This window comes from Physeter macrocephalus, chromosome 1 (genome assembly GCF_002837175.3).
Source record: "Physeter macrocephalus isolate SW-GA chromosome 1, ASM283717v5, whole genome shotgun sequence".
NCBI classification, from domain to species: domain Eukaryota; kingdom Metazoa; phylum Chordata; class Mammalia; order Artiodactyla; family Physeteridae; genus Physeter; species Physeter macrocephalus.
In genome coordinates this window covers 49,354,650-49,374,589 of record NC_041214.2, presented here as the reverse complement: position 1 = coordinate 49,374,589, position 19,940 = coordinate 49,354,650, and the positions used below count along the sequence as shown (strand labels likewise).

The following is a 19,940-nucleotide window of genomic DNA, read 5'->3' as shown; positions in this document are numbered from 1 at the left end:
CTTTTGCGCATGGCTTCCTCCTCTGCAGATGGGGTGGTTGTCACTTTCTCCTCTGGGAGTCAGGGTTTGGAGTCATAGTATACAAATGCCTTGCACCATGCTTGCACACAGTTGATGCTACATGATTATTAAGACCTTCCTTTTTGGCATGGTTATTTCTATGTTGGTCACACACCTCTGTCCACCAGAAGGTAATCTTGAGGACAGAATATGTGCTCCTTTTTTTTTTCCATGTGTCTAGCATAGAGTAGAAGTAGTGTGTTTTGCTAAACACACTGACTTTTAGGTAGCAAACACCTAGAGACATCCCAACTTACACCTCTGCAGGTTGCCACACTATGTATTATCATTTAAGTTTACTAAGGCTTAGTATTTTGAAGTCTGAAAGATATTTTACTTGGCTGATAACTCAGCTATGGCGCCCCAGTGTACAGTAGAACTTAATAACATCTCTCATTGTGATCATTCTTTAGGTTCACAAGAGTTGTCTGTTTCTCTTTAAAGCAATGGAATGACTGTACTGTTTTCTGGACCAATAAGTCACTCTGTTTTTCATGGTTCAAAGTTAGGCTTTTATTTGGTTTCAAATTAAAAAAATAAATTTCATTATTAAATACTGAGATGGATAGAACTAAGGTTCAGAGAAGTAGCTGACTCAGGAATATACCACCAGGAGTACAACCGAGGGGTGATCACCTAAATGACAATGATTTATGCTGTCATGTTTGTTAAAAGTTCAATGGCATGATTCAAAAGAAACTGAGATACAAAGTTTCAAACGTTTACAATGGATGAGAGAAGTAAACCACTTATTCTACTGCAATCCCAAACGGATTTCTTTTTCCATGCCAGTCAGTTCGGACACTACACCACTGTACTAATATCGTCGGGTTCATCGGCTTTCTTTTGCCTGCTCGGCAGGGATTTCAAGTATTCAAGGTGCCTTCGCGCATCTTCCTGATTTTGCCTCACATAATACACCACATACGAGATCACCATGGTGAACCAGCCAAACATAGTGACCAGCATGGCATAATCAGTCGTTTTTTTAGGGAGGTTACAAAGGTCAGCATCATTGGCAGCGTTGAGGAATGGTCTCCCGGCGTGTTCATCCAGCACGGAGGTCTTGCAGATCACATTGTGGGCTGTCTCGTGATTGGACACCATGCCCCTCAGAACTTGCTGGAGCGTACAGTCGCAGTGCCAGGGGTTGTTGGCAATCCTGGCCCTGGCCTTCAGGTTATTGAAAGCGTTTTTGTGCACGCTCTGAATCCGGTTGTCAGACAAGTCCAGAGTCTGCAGAGTTTCAGCGACTCCTTTGAAGGCATGCTCATCGATAAACTCAATGCCATTTTTGGACAGGTTGAGAACTCTTAGTTGATGGAGGTCCTTAAAAATCTCATTGGGGATGGATGTGATCTGATTGGAGTCCAGATACAGTAAGACTGTTTCAGGAGGAAGATCTCTAGGTATTTCCTTGAGATTTGCATTGCTACAGGTGACATTTAAACCCCCAGAGGAAGAACAAAGACAGCCCTTGGGACACATACTGGCGGAATGAAAGCACAGTATCATAAGAACAAAACTTTGTAGGAGGAGACACATGGAGAGGGAACGAGTTAACCACAGGTCCACCAGATTCATGCTGGGATGTCAGCATAATCACAAGCCCATTCTTCATTTAGTCCAACAAACGAGTGTGGTAACGCTTCCAGCCCTGTCCACACTGTTGACTTCCTTCTTGTGTGGTTCAAAGGGCTGCAGCTAATACACGTATCTCTTCATTATTCCGGTCCATGCTTGGGTACCTAAAGGAAAGGAAAGCAGATGCAATTAGCTCTTTTGCAAAGGGAGGTACATTGCAATTAAAAATGCTCTCAGGCATCTGGCATTTTATGTGGGCAGGAGAGTTGATTATGCAGGTAATTTCCATCAACACCACTAGGAGTTATCTGTGTAATGGGAGCCTCCTGCTCAAATCCCAGGTCCTGGGGGAGAGGACTGTCAATAAATGACATTTCCAAAGGATGTTGACTTGTTCGTTGTGCAGAATTAGAGCAGACAGTCCAGATTTCTCTCATTTCTACTGGCCTTCACCACATCCTGAACCCTTTGTAAATTTTACAGCAATAAGACTTAATTACCCCTTTGCTTCCTCCTACTATAACAGAGGCATCAAGGCAACTAAGCCCTTCACTTGGGCAGCAGTGAGAAATCATACTGATATTTTACAGCTAATGACCATAGATAACAATATCTTTCATGGCTTTTGAATGGATGCCCAATTTGGAATATTTTCTCTAAAGAAATCTCTTACTTGAACTACGGAACATATGAGTGCATTCCATCCTTCACAACAAAATGTTGCTAAGGACCTACAGCATGGAATCTCCAAAAGGGTTGCCTCCTTTGTGACCTCTTAAGATTACATTATACCCAGAAGGATGTCCTTAACTGAATTTCCAAAGGACTATCTCTTTGTTTTCTAAACAATGTATCCCCTCTCCAATAGATCTTTAAATATGACACACACCTCCAAGCCTTTTTTTTTTTAGTATAAAAAGAGAATTAAGAAATACTAGCCTCTTATACGTAAGTCAAATCATTATGCTGTGCACCATAAATTTATACAGTGCTGTATGAAAATTATATGTCAATGAAACTGGAAAAAAATGATGTAATTAGCAGCCAAAGAAATGCAACTATAAAATGAGATATGAATGTTTTTCTTCTATCAATATAATTTTTGAAAATACCATCCATATGCTTATAAGAATAGTATAATATAGCATCCTCATTAACACATCTTTTGAGAATATGTTTTGGAAAGAAATTTGGCAATATCTATTGAGAACATTAAATTTTATATACATATACATCTCTCTCTATATATATATATCTTTTGACATTGTAATTTTCTTTCAAGTAATCTGTTCTAGGGAAATGTTCTAAAATTAAACAAAAATTTAACCCCCCCCAAAAAAGAAATACTAGGCTCTAAGACTTCCTCAATAACCTATTTTTCTTTCTAATCATATATATATAGATTATATAGATATTATATAATATATAATATAATATAAAAGATTATATAATATTAAATATTATTAAATATATTATATTATATATAGAGATTATATAGATTCATATAGAGATTATAAAAGCATCTAATAACAATGTTGACTTGAGCATTATATGAGATAATCCACGTAATCCATGTATATATATACATATATATACATATACATGTATTAGTGTTGGAAAAAGGCCAAAAGTAATTGCAAAACTTTAGTGATATGAGCAAGGTTATGAACTTACCCCAAAATGGAGATGAGAACATAAGTGAACATTCAAAACTACTCTCTCATGTAAAGAGGACAGGCCTCCTCACAGGTTAGGCAAGTGGATCTTGGACAGATTATGTGACTTGTCCAAGGTCAAATAGCTTGCAGGTGGTAGAGACAGGAATCAAGCCAAAGATTTTGTTCTGACTCATTAATCTCACGATTCTTTCCACTACCCCTCTTTCCCAATTCCATCCGCTCCATGAGGGCAAACAGAATCCAGGGATTTCTATAACTTCTGATGCTGTTCCTTTGCTGCTCCATCCCACATTGAGGACCCCATCGGATCCCAGGAAGGGGGCCCTCTGCCTTGTGGAGGGGACCCATGCCTGACTTCCGAGGATTCTCTCTCAGGATCTGAGAGACAAGGAAAACATTCATTCCTCTTACAGCAGTGAGCAACAAATGACTCTCTGCAAACTTGTCTTTTCTAAAGATCCCAGATGGATAAATACAGAGGGAAATGACTCCAAATGTTACCAAACTCACAGAAAGGAAGATTAATGTGAGCTGAAAACATAATGAACTGGGTTGTTCATCATGGAAAAAATAAGATTAGCAACAGCAGAATGCAATGAATGTGCTTTTGGAATTCTGAGTCCCTCCAATGCCAGAGATGCTAGAGATGAACCCCTTGGCATACTAAGCCGTGTGTCAACAGCTCATTTCATCTGCAGTGAAGTTTACCTCTCTTCCATGTTTTCCTTCCTTCAAAACTTCATCGCATGGCATTTGGGGACTGAGTAATTGTCTAGATGGGAGAGAAAAAGCATGAATAGGTGTGGAGGGGAGGACACTCAGAGAAGAAAGAGTGTGGCAGTAGGACAAGGCAAATGTGGCTGTGAGGAGGACATGAGAAGGACACAGGAGATGGGAGAAATGAGTGTGATTAGAGAAAACAAAGGGAGTCCCTGTCATCAAGCGACTTCCATCACCTGAGTATGTGTTGAAAGAAGGAAAGCCTTCTCTGGAGGACACTCCACATCTCTCCAGAGACTGATTCCAAGTCTATCTGGAGGAAAGTGTTCTCTAATTTAGACTCTAAGTTCTGTGAGGGCAGGGACTTGTTTCTACCTTGTGTAGAGACAATAGTAAACAATTAAGAAGTAAAAAGTACACTGGGTTTGCATTTCAGCTCTAATCCTGATGAGCATTATGCTATCTAAACCTCACTCCCCTTCCCTTCATATAGAGATTATAAAAGCATCTAATAACAATGTTGACTTGAACATTATATGAAATAATCTATGTAAAGCATTTAGCACAATGCCTGATAGATAGTTAAGTGCACAATACTTGTTAGCTAGAGTTATTATTATTATTCCAGATACATTCCGAACTCCTAGCATTGTGCCTGGCCTGTATGAAGGGCTAAATAAATATCTATTGTATGAATGAACCAATGAAGTATTGAGCAATCTAGCTGTGGTTTTTCTTCCCTATGGTAATTATTTTTATTACTTTGAACATAAGCACTGGCTCATCAAACGTCTGTTGGTTTTACATGTCAAAATGGTGGCCTCTGGAAAAATCACAAATGCACATTGAAGAATATAACTTTTTCCCAGTACATGTCTCTAGACTTAATCTATTGTTTCTCCAGAATTATCAGTCCAATGGTCATGGTCACAGACAAGAAATGGTGCAAAGTTTCTTGAGATGAAATCCTTCATGCCCCAAATGGTCCACCTGAACACCGGATGGAATGCCTATTGGGTGTACAAACACCGAATATTCCTTGCGTTCAAAGAGGTTGGACTCAAACTATTTCATTTTCTCTCTATGATTCATAAAAAGGGAATAAAATCTTCTGGGATTGGCTGGATCACTGGGTTGCCATGACAGCCTCTAGAGCCTCTACTCTCATCCGGTATAAAGTGACAAAAGATGCAGGATGTACAGAGCTGAGCCCTTAAATGTTCAAATACATCGAATCAAGGTTATCTTCATCAGGGAGGACAGAAGAGCTGCCTCTCTACTCTATTGTGCTGAATTACTATTTTCCAAAGGGATTATCAGCTTGGCATTGCCTTAAAGTACTGGAAAGGTAAACAGTGATTCCTAGGAAAGGAAGCCGTGGGGAGATGTGCCTCAGAGTAAAACACCGGGCATTCTGCAGACATCAGTGATCATCCAGCAGAGGACAGAGCTAAGGAGAAGCCTGGAAACCTAAAGCTCGCTCTGCTCTGTTCGTCATCAGGTCTACCCGCAAACCCAAAGTAGCAAACAAGCCATTGGAAAAAATGCCTCCTTGCTAACTTCAGAATGAGCGGGTGGAACACAGTGAAGGCTTGGGGTCACACTGGTGATGCCACAGTGGTGGCAGCAATTCCTGCCTGCCCTCCTGAAAAGGAAGAAAACCCACCAAGAGGACAGCCCAAATTAAACAGCATCTTTTCTACCTCCTGACTCCCCCTTCAAATTTCTATACTACCCTATCCTCATACCCTCATTCCTTTCAAATATGTCTGGGGCAACCAGGAAGCTACAGGATTTCTGGATGTGTTGTTCAGGTCTGAGCTGAGCTCCCAAAGAGGGCCATTTTATCCCTATATCCGTGTCTTGCTCCCATTTCCCTGTCACACGAGTTTCAGAGCTACAGCAATTAATTCTGGGATTGGGTGTCAACCATCAACTACTGTTTCCAGAAGAAAAAAAAATGCACTTGGCAGCCTGCCTGAGAAGACTGTTCTTTCAGTGGCTGATTAAAAACTCTGTCTTGTTTCCTGTTTCTTTCTTCTCATCATTAGGGGATACCCAGGGACACTCAGGGCTTCATGAACTCTTTGGAGATGTCTATATGCCTTGATTCAGAGAGAAATACCAGACACACCAATTTCTTTCAATTACCTTCCATGCAACTCTGCTACCAAACAGAAGGATTTGATTGAAAGGCCAAAAATAGAAAAACAGGAAAGTACTTCAATTTAGGACATAAAATTCAAACCAATAAAAAACCATAAAAGTAAGTACTTAAAATTAAAACTTCAGTATGGCAAATATACAAAGTGAAATGACCAATGATAAAACAAAAGGCTGATTTCTCTAATATACAAGAAGGTCTTCCCAGAGGAATAAGAAATGGATCCAATAGAAAAATGGACAGAAAAACAATATATACAAATGGACAATAAATTATATGAAAAGATTCTTGATCTCACTGACAGTAAAATGAATTCAAGTTAAAGTACCTCTCATTTTGGTTAAAATTAGGAAGACTATCTAGTGTCAATGAAAGGGTGAAGAACAAAGCACTCTCAGACACTTGATGAGGGAATAAATGGGGCACTCTTTCTGTAGGAGCAATTTAGGAATATCTATTTCAAATTTAAGAACAAGTTAGATTGACTTGTACTGATGTAAAGATCTCCAAAGATGACCTCCAAAAACAGCTTGAAAAAGTGTTAATAGAAAAGGGATTATAGTATAATTGCATTTGTGTAAAATTTTTATAAAGAGGAGGTAAATATGCAACCACAGGTATATAATTTATACATTTACATATGCATAGATCATTTCTGAAAGGATGTATAAGAAACTATTAATAGTGGTTAACTCCGAATAGTGGAACTCAGGGGCTGGCAGGGGGTGAAGAGGAATTGTCTTTTTGTTTTATACCCTTCTGTATGGTTTTAACTTCTTATGGTATAAAGGTGTTTTGTTTGCTTTTGGTTTTGTTTTACAATAAAATTTAACTGATTGAATACAAAAGGACCAGGGGTTAGCTGAAAAAAGCAATCCAAATGTAATGCCTCCGAAAGCAAGTTTTGAGCACATGAGTTAAAACAATGGTGGCCCAGAGGGATAGGCAAATGAGAAGATGATAAATTTTGAAAAGCTGAACTTTTTTCAACAAGAAAGACTGAATATACAAAGGGACAGTGGTGAGATCCTATATAAAAAGAGAACCCTAAACCACAACCTGCAGCAACCAGCCTGGAAAGTTAAACTACGACCTGTAGTTTGTACCAAAATCGCCAGGATTTGATCAATAATTCCAGCTTCTCTGATCTTTGTCCCTGCTTCCAATGTAGGACCAAACCAGGGAAAACCAAATCTGCTCCCATAACCAATCACATAGGATGCTCTGGTTCTATTTTGCCCACCTCTAGCTTGCCCACTCCAAGAGCCTCCAATCAGGGCATATTTGAAGGTTTTCTTTTTTTCCACTATAAAGCTTTTACACACCCCTGCCTGCATTTGAATCTCTGCCAAATGCAGAAGATGGTGGTTGACACCCTTGCTATAGAAAGTGCTGAATAAATAGCCTTTGCTTGTTCTCAGTTGGTCAGTTTTCATTTGTTTCCAAAAGAGTAACGTTTGAGTACATGATATTTTCAATGCCACATTTCCAAAATTAGCTTTCCAACCTATTAGAGAAATTATATACCAATTTCTTTATTCTCTATCAACTAAGCATGGGTTGCATATGCCATCAATCTGCATAATTCCTGACCAAAAATTAAGGGAAGTGAGTTGGGACCTGAATAATTCAGGTGAATGAACTGCAGAGGTAGTTTTCACCACTGCTCTTGGCGGCCATGTTTGTATGTACAACTCCTTATTCCACATCTTTAGCACAGAGCCCTGCCTTGAACTTCAGTTCCACATTTCCATCCACAGCCACCTACTGTAACAGGGAAGAACAAAATCTGGCCGCATGTTGGATCTGTTTCCTTTTACTTTGACCTTTGCTTTCCATTGCTTTTGTTCTGTCTATAGCTATAGGCATACATAATGGCCTGCCTCAGGGAACCCTGCCCCTCTGCCTGAATGTTAAACCGAAATGCCTTTGTTCAGCTCACAGGGACACCCCCGGACCCCACCCACCTGTGGATGGCTGCAGAAAAGAAGAAATTAACACATCCCCTCCCTGAGGCTGGCCAAAACCAGGAGATATTTTGCAAGATTCATGGCCTTTTTACTTTACTTCCTCACCTCCTCCTGCTCTCTGCTCTATAAAAGAAACTGGCATCCAGATCCTGATAAGATGGTACTCTAGGACACTAGTCCACCATCTTCTCGGATGCCTGGCTTTCCGAATACAGTCGCTATTCCTTGCCTCAACACCTCGTCTCCTGATTTCTTGGCCTGTTGCGCAGTGAGCAGAGCAAGCTCGGACTCGGTAACATCTATCACCAAAAGATTCCACCGGGGCTTCAAACTGGGCATCCCTAAAAGCAAAATCATTTTCACCCTTCCACCCCACCCAACGACCTCTCTTCTACCACAAACCATATCCCATATATAGAAAAGCACTAAAAATCCTTAACTTGAGATGTCTGGTTTTTTTGTTTGTTTGTGACTACAGTAATCTTTTGATTGACTACCTGGGGTATTTTTCTTTGTTTTTTGTTCTTTTTCAGCAAAAACTCCTATGTATCTGGGCTCCTCGCTTACCTTTTCTGAGCAGTCCCTCAGAGCTACCTGAGAGGCTGTGTCTCTCCTGGGCTATAGTCCTCAGTAAGGTCCCCGAATAAAACTTAACTGGAAACTTTTAGGTTGTGTTTGTTTTTTTTTCCAGTTGACACTAACAAATAAACAGCACCTTTTTTTTGAACCCAGCATCTATCCCTCTCTGGGTACTAACAAAAAAAGATAAGATTATATCTTGGCTAACATCTGTATTTATTATTCAACATGCTACAAGTTTATAGGAAGGCTGAGTGGGAACCCATCTGTCTCAGTTTCCTTCTGCTTCTCTGTTATTATCTCTCAGTAAGTGCCTAAGGCATGTACAACCATGAGAGCTTTGCAAACTCTTAACACATAATCTACATAAATGTAGGGTCCCAAAGATGCTCCAGGGTCCAGAGGCAACTTGACAGCTGCTTTTAGATAGCACTAACGTATGCTGTATTCAGTTGTACTTCTGAGTGGGGTGAATGATTGTTACCATTTTTGAAAAACTTATCCTACTTAACCCTAGCCAATGACTTGGCGGCAAAAGTATAGGATTCAGATCCAAACCCAAGGTCCAGAAACTAGATTCAAAGTCCAGCTTCCTTGAATTCTAGGAATTTACTGACTCACTTACACACCCATGCCTTAGTTGCCTTAGGACTATGACCAATAATATCCACCTCACTGGTCTCATAATTATAAGGATAAAACAAAATAAATATATGTGAAATGTGCTTCAGAAACTGTCAATGACTGTTCAAAGATTATGCTCTATTATGAGTTTTAGTATTTAGTTGTTTATCTCAAATATCAATCATCATTTTTTCCTGAGCCTCACATTTATTTTTCTTAAGCATAATCAACTATGAAATAGTTCTCACATCACTTATACAGCTGTCAATGAAAAAATGTTGCTGCCATATCAGTAAACAAAGGATGCTGCAGCCATTACATTACAGCCGCCAGGTGAGCCCTGAGGGAACTCAGGATAGAAACTGGACGCCTTCTATCAGGCCACCAGCTGCTGCAGCCACCCTCTCCCACCCACCACACACACACCGTGCACCCTGACAAGACTCAGGATGTGAACACACAGGATACTGGTCCCAGAAAGCTGAGGTGCATATCAAAGGAATGATTTCAACGAGCCCAGAGTCTTGCATCTTTCCATATATAGAAAAGCACTAAATTCCTTAACTTGAGATGTCTGGTCTTCTTTAATGAACAGTAATCTTTTGGTGTTCCAACTACCTGGTGTTTGTTGCAAAAACTTCTATATATCCTGGCTCCCCCCTGACCTCTTCACAGCAGTCCCTCAGAACGATCTGAAAGGCTGTTTCCCTGGCTTAAGACCTCAGTGTTGTCCGCAAGTAAAACATAAATCTCAACTTTTAGGTTGTGCTTTTTTTTTTTTTTCTTCAGTAGATGCAGTATGCCAAAATATATTTAACCTGAATCTAATCAAGAGGAAACGACCTGACCAATCCAGAACTTGAGACATTTTACAGGGTGACTGATCAGGATTCTTCAAAGAGTCACTGAAGGGAAAAAACAAACAAACAAACAACAAACAAAACCAAAATCAAATAAGAACAGGCTGAAGAACTGTTCTAGATTAAAGAAAAAAAGAGACGTGACAACTAAAAATGTTACTGAATTAGTTGCCTGAACCCACACTGGGGTCCTAGCCTGGGCTGAGTCCCTTTGTCTCGGCCAAGGAGGTTCTTTTTCTGATCAGATTTGCACAGCCAATAACAAAACCAGTGCTGAGACTGGAACAGCACAAGCTTTATTCAATGGCCAAGAATGGAGTAGGAACGTAGTTTGCAAGTCAACTTCTCCTGTATATTTGGAGACAGCAAATATATAGGAGATTCATAGTAAAGGGAGGGGTTTGGAAAGAGAGGGAAGAATATTTGTGAGTTATCTGAGAACAGGAGTGTGGTTAGGACCTGAGGCAACACTACTTTTCAGTCCTTATATGGGCTTTTCTGGCTGGTGTCATGACAACTGGCAACTGTCATGGTGCTGGTGGGAGTATCATTTAGCTAATACAATGAGCGCATAATGAGGCTCAAGACCCACTGGAAGTCAAATTCTCTGCCATCTTGGGTCCAGTGGGTTCCAACCAGTTCTTGTTTTTTCCTCTTTGCAGCTTCCTCCTTAAACTTAAGTAAGAGTAATTGGTTTCCATTCGAGGGAGGGGCAGGGGTATGATTCTGGGGCAACAGCCTTGGTAACAAAGGCATTGTGAGAGATTGACTTCTGGATTAAAAAAAAAATGCTACAAAAGGGCATTATTGGAACGATTGGGAGAAATTTTGTATAAAAACAATGTTAGCTATTATTGTATCAAATTTAAATTTATTTGGTTTTATCATGATGTAAGTAGAAAGGAGAGAGTCCTTGTTCTTAGAAGGTACAAGATTTGGGTGTCGTCATGAGAACTGCAACTTTCACATTGTCCAGCAAAAACAAAACTATATTTATATGTAGAAAGAAAAAGACAAAAGTGGCAAAAGATTAACAATTGGTAAATGGAAAGTGATGGGACGAACGTGTTCATCGTACCAATTTTTCAACTTATCTGAAAGTTTTGAATTTTTCCAAATGAAAATTTGGAGGGGATATTCTATGTTTTAAAAATAAGCAACAACAAAAAAGAACTTCAAGAGGAGAAGAAACCCCTTCCTGATAAAGCAGGAGAATCTTAGGAATGCTAATCAGAGTTTGACTTATCTCCTCAGAGATACACAAAATGGAAACCCAAGGCAAAAGGAGCAGCGATTCTTTAAAACTGCATTTCATGAATATCAAGACTAGAAAAAGGAGGGTACACTGACATAAGACTCATGTGTCAGGTGGACCTAGTTTTAATTGGGCAGCATGGAGATCATGGCTTGGCTCCTTACTAATTATGTAACCTCTCTAACCCACAGTTTTCTCAAATGAACATGGGGGTAATAATAGTTCGTACCTCAAAGGGGTTTCATGAGGATTAATTTAGATAACATGTATTACTCAGCCATAAAAAGGAACAAAATAGTGCCAATGCAGAGACGTGGATGGACCTAGAGACTGTCATAGAGAGTGAAGTAAGTCAGAAAGTGAAAAACAAATACCATATGGTATCTCTTCTATGTGGAACCTATTAAAATGGTACAGATTAACTTATTTGCAAAGCAGAAATACAGACACAGTTGTAGAGAACAAACTTACAGATACCAACGGGGGAAGGGTGGGTGGAAGGAATTGGGAGATTGGGATTGACATATATACACTATTGATACCATGTATAAAAGAGATTACTAATGAGAACCTACTGTATAGCACAGGGAACTCTATTCAGTGCTCTGTGGTGACCTAAATGGGAAGGAAATCCAAAAAGGAGAGGATATATGTATATGTATAACTAATTCACTTGGCTGTACAGCAGGAACTAGAACAACATTGTAAAGCAGCTATACTCCAATAAAAATTAAAAACAAAAAAAACTTAAAGCTTCGGTTGCATGAAAAACTCTCAGCAAGAGTTATGTTACCACCACTTCTGCTACTACTACTGTTATTGTTATCATTATCATGATTTTATATCTTGTCTTCTCTCTGCTAGGGCAATGTGGAGGCTACAAGTGTTACCCTCCCCTTAATGCAATGAAGGGAATAATTCTGATGGTGGCTAACATTTCTACTACATGCAAGGTACTGAACCAAATGCTTTACTTTAAAAATAAAGAGGAATTTTGCCCCAGGGTGGATCATACCTGGAGTCTCCCATATCTACTTTGAATAATTTAGATGATGAGATTTGGGACTTTAAAGCTGATGCTATTTAGATGAGATTTTGGATTCTGAATTGATGCTATAATGGGTTGAGACTTTGGGGAATGTTGGAGTAGAATAAATATATTTTGAATGGGGATGAATATAAATCTTCAGGGGCCATAAGGTAGGTTGTAGTTGGCTAAAAGATGCCCCCCAAAAATCTAGGTCCTAATTCCTAGAACCCATGAATGTTACTTTAGGAAAAAGAGACTTTGCAGATAGGACTGAGTTAGGGATCTTGAGATGGAGAGATTATCCTGAATAATCTTTGTGACCCTCTAAGTAGGAGGCAGAGGGACAGTTGACACAGAAGAGGAGAAGGCATGATGTCTACTGAGTTAGAGCTTGGAGTGATGTGACTATAAGTCAAGGAATGCTGGCTGCCACCAGAAGCTGGAAGCATCAGGGAATGGATTCTTCCCTAGAGCCTTTGGAGGAGATATGGCCCTGCCAACAGACTGAGTTAGGTCCAGAAAGACTGACTCAAAATTATGGCCTCCAGAATTATAAGAGACATGTGCTTTTTTTAAACCACAAAGTTGTTGGTAATTTGTTCAGCAACCATAGGAAACCAATACAGTAGAGTAAGTGGGAAACAGAACTCGAAGTCCATTCTATCTGACTCCCCATTACACTGGGTTAAGGACTTTTGCTGCAACTAAGTACCTGGCTTAGCTCTGAGTTTCCAGGTAGCCAGAGGAAGATAAATAATGTCGTTACAAAATGGTAATTATCTAATACAGTGAAGGATGACTGGTTATTGGCAGAGATAAACTTTTTCAAATTTCAGGTATTTTAGAAGGTCCTGTGAAAGGGTTACCAGACAGCATAAGGGATAATATCTTTTAAATTTCACCTTATGCTTGAACCTAAAGAGGCCCCAGTGAATGGGGTTATATGTTAAATCTAACAGCTAATTATAATTTTGTTAGATATTTTGGGATTTTGTCCCCATTTTTGTTCTCATAAACAATGTGGAATTGAAAAGAATGTTTTGCATCAACGCATTTATCTCTTTTGGATAAATTCTTAGAGTTGAAATTAATAGGGTTAAAGGATTCTCAACTTGTCATCTGAATTCAGTTCACGGTCTACATCATTGAAAGGGCCATTGCATTACATAATAAGCAATGTCTTTAAAATGACAAAAAAAGTTGGTTACATCTGTCCAATGCATGTGGCATCTGTGTCTACAGCATCAAAAACAAACGATACAGAGCCGTCCAGTGGGGAAGGTAGCAGCTCCAGGAGGCTAAGTTGCCTTCTCCTCATTTAGCCATCATTGATCTTGGTCATAAAGGCACCTAATGGGACCAGTGGCTCAGTCATTTTGCTCCCTGGTAAGAGCCCAGCCCACCAGATAAACAGGATACTAATTTTTGGTCAAAAAATGTGTATTAAAAAAACCCCTGCTTATTTACAGCTCCTATAATATTTTCTTGGCAATAGTACGCTATTTTTCTATGATATGGTACCCTGCATTTTTTTGTTTTGTTTTCCATTATAAACATAACTGTGCAAAGATATATGTATAATATTGTTTCTTCATTTTTTTTTTTTTTTTTTTTTGTGGTATGCGGGCCTCCCTCTGTTGTGACTTCTCCCGTTGCGGAGCACAGGCTTCGGACGCCCAGGCTCAGCGGCCATGGCTCACGGGCCCAGCCGCTCCGCGGCATGTGGGATCCTCCCAGACCGGGGCGCGAACCCGGTTCCCCTTGGCTCACGGGCCCAGCCGCTACACGGCATGTGGGATCCTCCCAGACCGGGGCGCGAACCTGGTTCCCCTGCATCGGCAGGCGGACGCGCAACCACTGTGCCACCAGGGAAGCCCCTTGTTTCTTCATTGAGGCACTGTTTATTATAGCAAAAATATATAAATATATACATAAATAAATGAATAAATAAAAAACCTACAAGGAGCCTAAAAATCCATCACACAAAGGCTGATTAACTAAATATGGTACATCAATACAAAACAAAGAAACAATCTACAAATCCTGACAAAAATGATGCCAAATAAGGTACAAATTTCCAGTCATAAAATAAATAAATCCTGGGGTGTATAGCATGGTGATTATAGTTAATAACACTGCATTATACATTTAAAAGTTGCTAAGAGAATAGATCTTAAAAGTTCTCTTCCCAAGAAAAAATATTGTGTCATTATTTGCAGATGACATGATACTATATATAGAAAACCCTAAAGTCTCCACCAAAGGACTGTTGCAGGATACAAGATTAACATAGAGAAATCTGTTGCATTTCTATACACTAAAAATGAACTAGCAGAAAGAGAAAGCAAGAAAACAAACCAGTTTAAAATCACATCGAAAAGAATAAAACACCCAGGAATAAACTTAACCAAGGAGGTTATAGACCTATACTCTGAAAACTATACTCTGATGAAGGAAATTGAAGATGATACAAAGAAATGGAAAGATATCCTGTGTTAATGGATTGGAAGAATTAATATTGTTAAAATATCCATGTTAACCAAATCAATCTACATATTTAATGCAATCCCTATCAAAATACCCATGACACTTTTCACTGAACTAGAACAAATAGTCTTAAAATTCCTATAGAGCCACAAAAGACCCTGAATAGCCAAAGCAATCTTGAGAAAAAAGAACAAAGCTGGAGGTATCATGCTCCCTGACTTCAGACTATACTATAAAGCTACAGCAATCAAAACACTATGGTACTGGCACAAAAATGGACACATAGCTCGGTAGAACAGAGTAGAGAGCCCAGAAATAAATCCATGTGCCTATGGTCAACTAATCTACATCAAAGGAGGCAAGAAGATACAGTGAAGAAAAGACAGTCTCTTCAATAAGTGGTGCTGGGAAACTGGACAGCTTCATGTAAAAAATGAGATTAGAACATTTTCTCACAGGATAAACAAACAAAAAACCCCGAATGGGTTAAAGACCTAAATGTAAGACCAGAAACCATAAAAATCCTAGAAGAGAACATAGAAAGAACACTCTTTGACATAAACTGTAGCCATATATATATATGTACATATATATATGTATATATATGTATATATATATATATATATATATATATATATATAGGATCTGTCTCCTAAGGCAAAAGGAATAAAAACAAAAGTAAACAAATGGGACCTAATCAACTTAAAAGCATTTGCACAGTGAAGGAAACCATTAACAAAATGAGAAGACAACCTACTGAATTGGAGAAGATATTTGCAAATGATATGACCATTAAGGGGTAAATATTCAACACATAAAAACAGCTCATACAACTCAATATCAAAAAAACAAACAACTCAATTAAAACAGGGAAGACTTGAATAGACATTTTGCCAAAGAAGATACATAGATGGCCAACAGGCACATGAAAAGATGCTCAACACCAGGGAAATGCAAGTCAAAACCACAGTGAGATATCACCACACACCTGTCAGAATAGCTGTTGTCAAAAAATAAATAATAAATGTTGGCAAGGATTTAGAGAAGAGGAACCTTAGTACGTTGTTGGTGGGAATGTAAATTGGTGCAGTCACTATGGAAAACAGTATGGAGGTTCCTCATATAACTAAAAATAGAACTACCATATGGTAGTGGAATCTACCAGCAATTCCACTCCTGGGTATATATCCAAAGAAAATGAAAACACTAATTTGAAAGGCTACATGCACCCCAGTGTTCACAGCAGCATTATTTAGACTACCCAAGATATGGAAACAACCTACGTGTCCATCAACACTTGCATAAAGGATGGATAAATAAAATGTGGTATATGTATAGACAGTGGAATATTATTCAGCCATAAAAAAGAATGAAATCTTGCCTTTTCAAACAACATAGATGGACCTGGAGGGTATTATGCGTAGTGAAGTAAGTCAGAGAAAGACAAATACTGTGTGTTTTCACTTGTATGTGAAATCTAAAAAATTGAAACAAACAAATGAGTATAATAAAACATAAACAGTGTCACAGAAACAGAAAACAAACTGTTAACAGTGGGGAGAGGAGTGGGAGAAGAGGCAAAATAGGGAAAGGGGATTAAGAGGTAACAAACTACTAGGTATTAAAAAAAATAAGATACAATGATGTAATAGACAGCACAGGGAATATAGCCAATATTTTATAATACCTTTGCATGGAGTATAATATAGAATCAATACATTATATACCTGAAACTAATATAATACTGTAAATCAACTAGTTGTAACTATACATGATGATGGATGTTAACTAGACTTGTAACAATCCATTAAAATATAGAATCAATACATTATATACCTGAAACTAATATAATACTGTAAATCAACTAGTTGTAACTATACATGATGATGGATGTTAACTAGACTTGTAACAATTTTTTGCAATATATACAAATATCAAATCAGTGTTGTATACCTGAAATAATGTTACACATCAATTACATATTTTTTTAAAATTTATTTATTTAATTTATGTATTTTTGGCTGCGTTGGGTCTTCGCTGCTGTGCGCAGGCTTTCTCTAGTTGCAGCGAGCCAGGGCTACTCTTCTTTGTGGTGCGTGGGCTTCTCATTGCGGTGGCTTCTCTTGTTGAGGAACTCGGGCTCTAGGCACATGGGCTTCAGCAGTTGTAGCACTTGGGCTCAGTAGTTGTGGCTCACAGGCTCTAGAGCGCAGGCTCAGTAGTCGTGGTGCAGGGGCTTTTAGTTGCTCCGCGGCATATGGGATCTTCCCGGATTAGGGATCGAACCTGTGGCTCTAGAGTGCAGACTAAGTAGTTGTGGCACACGGGCTTAGTTGCTCTGCGGCATGTGGGATCTTCCCGGACCAGGGATCGAACCTGTGTCCCCTCCATTGGCAGGTGGATTCTTAACCACTGTACCACCAAGGAAGCCCCCATCAGTTATATTTTAATAAAAGGTTTCAAAGATATATTAAGTGAAAAATGTACGTATATGATCTCATCTGTGTAAAACAAAACAGAAGGATACACACACACTTGTATAATTAAAACGTTATGGAAGAACATATACAAAATGGATAATAGTCTTATCTTTAGAGTATGGTTCTGGAGCTGATGGTATGGAGAATTTTTACTTTTTATCTTATTCTCTTCTCTACTATTGCAATTTTTGCCATAATCATGAGGATAATAATAACTAGGTAATAAAAAAAGGGATTGGCCTGTAGGTACTGACTGAGAAGATATTTTCTCTTAGGAGCTACAGGGACTACAAAAGTATGTAAGACATGGTGTCTCTTCTGACCAGCTGAGTCATCCTAAAAAGTCACTTAAACTTTCTGAATCTGAGCAAAGGCTACAGGACACACCCTAGGCCTGAAGTTAGATAAAACCAGGGTCAACTTTCAGTTTTGGTACCAGCTGGGGGATCTTGAGCAAACAGAGTAACTGCTTGGAGTCTCAGTTTCCTCAACTATCAATAAGAATAATACCTATCTCACGGGTTTCTGATGGGGTTCTAATAGGTGCCTCTCTCACAGCAGATGCTTGACAAAATACTATTGACTCCAAACATACCTTCAAAGGGATCGGAATCAAGGTCAGATTTCCCAAGGGTTCTATGGAATACTAGGCATCTGTGAGTGGCACCAAATAAATGAATATTCTGCAGTTATGGAAGTCTGAGAAATGGACTCATTGAGAATTACAATGGTCATCAGCCTACGTAAGATTCTGAGAAATTACAGCAAAGTAATCTATTAACTCAGAATTTCCCAAACATACCGGGTCACCCTGCCAAAGGTCTCCCATGTCCCGTAGTTTTTATAGTATAACCACCCACAGAATATGATATTTGGTAAATTCAGATCTAATTAAAGAACATTTAATACTACCTCTACTGCTGCTATTACTCTTACTTTCCCCAAATATTCTGAAGGAATATAGGTGACAAGTTTTGCAAATGAGAATTCTATTTGCACTTGATCCTTCTCAAGCCAAATAATATTACCATACAGAAACACCGACCACCACCAAATATTTATTGCAGGAAGAGATGAAAAAATTAATAATCCATAGCTATCACAAAGGATCATTTTGTTTAATGAAAGAAATGCCCCTTGATTAAAACATTCATGCCTATAAATAGACTGCAACAAATGGGCTATTATTATGTTTGAATTTTCTCCTCTCCTATTTCCTCATCCTCAGGCACCACTTTCATTTTTGAAAAAATCATTAATAACGTGACCCTTAAAGGCCTTGAAAACCTGATAGAGTGGTAATTCAAAGAAAGGACTTTGGAGTTAGACACACCTAAACTTGTCAAACTTTGACATTCAACAACTTACTAGATACTAATTAATGCTAGTAACTTACTACTTATTAGTTTTGCAATTTTTAGGGTATGTTCCTTAGCTCTGAACCTCAGCTTCTTCATCTATAAAATGGGCATAATACTACTCATTTTTCATGGAAAATGTTCTTTAATTAATCTGAATTTAGCAAATATCATATTCTGTGGGTGGTTATACTATAAAAACTACGGGGCAAGGGAGACCTTTGGCAGGGGGACCAGGTATGTTTGGGAAATTCTGAGTTAATGGATTACTTTGCTGTGGATTGTTTTCAAAAATGGCTCCCACGATCCCCTGCCTTGTGTTGTTCCTGCTTTTTCGCAAGGTAACCTGCAAACTACTCCCACCAAGAGGTGGGGTCTGTTTCCCCACCCCTCGGATCTAGGCTGGCCTTGGACTTTGCTTTGACCATACACAAGGGAGAAGTTACGTTATGCCAGTTCTAAGTCTAGGCCTTTTCAGGAGTCAGTACATGCGCTGGCCTTTGCTCGTGGGCTCTTCCCAGCCACCATAGGGACAGTCCCTGGCTAGCCTACTGGCTAATGAGTGATGCTGTGAAGGAGAGGCCCGCTGTCCCAGCCTAGAGCCAGACACACTCCCAACATGTGAGAAAGCCCAGCCAGATCGTCAGAGCCACCGCCCTGACCTGCGGCTGACCACAGACTCATGGGCGAACCCAGCTAAGACCAGAGGGTCACCCAGGTGCTCATGAACTTGTAAGCAATAAATGCCACCGAGTCTGGGGGCACCGTTATGTCGCAAAAGCTAGCTGATACGCATGACCACTTTAACCGTTTACAAAGCTAACATATTTATGTTAATCATCACAAGGCCTGATTGATGTTTAACAGATTTATACCAACAACTGTTAGAAGAGTAAACTTCTTAAAGTCTCATAGAAACCTCATTCAAGAATGTTGTGATGGGGGCTTCCCTGGTGGTGCAGTGGTTGCGCGTCCGCCTGCCGATGCAGGGGAACCGGGTTCGCGCCCCGGTCTGGGAGGATCCCACATGCCGCGGAGCGGCTGGGCCCGTGAGCCATGGCTGCTGGGCCTGCGCGTCCGGAGCCTGTGC

General features: G+C 39.4%; 1 protein-coding gene across 5 annotated transcripts in view; it reads right to left on the bottom strand.

The window, feature by feature from the left end:
• Positions 1–564: 564 nt before the first annotated feature.
• The window catches only part of LRRC3B (leucine rich repeat containing 3B), a 101,334-nt gene continuing 81,958 nt past the window's right edge, over positions 565–19,940 (bottom strand). For 3 of the 5 annotated variants that reach the window (XM_028490360.1, XM_028490358.1, XM_007102244.2), the window contains exon 2: positions 565–1,808. In XM_028490360.1, the coding sequence (XP_028346161.1) occupies positions 865–1,644 (780 nt within the window). In that variant the 5' untranslated portion in view covers positions 1,645–1,808 and the 3' untranslated portion in view covers positions 565–864. Of the gene's footprint in view, positions 1,809–4,031; positions 4,096–19,940 lie in introns of all 5 variants that reach the window. The other 2 variants (XM_028490350.1, XM_028490356.1) reach the window with 1 other exon arrangement.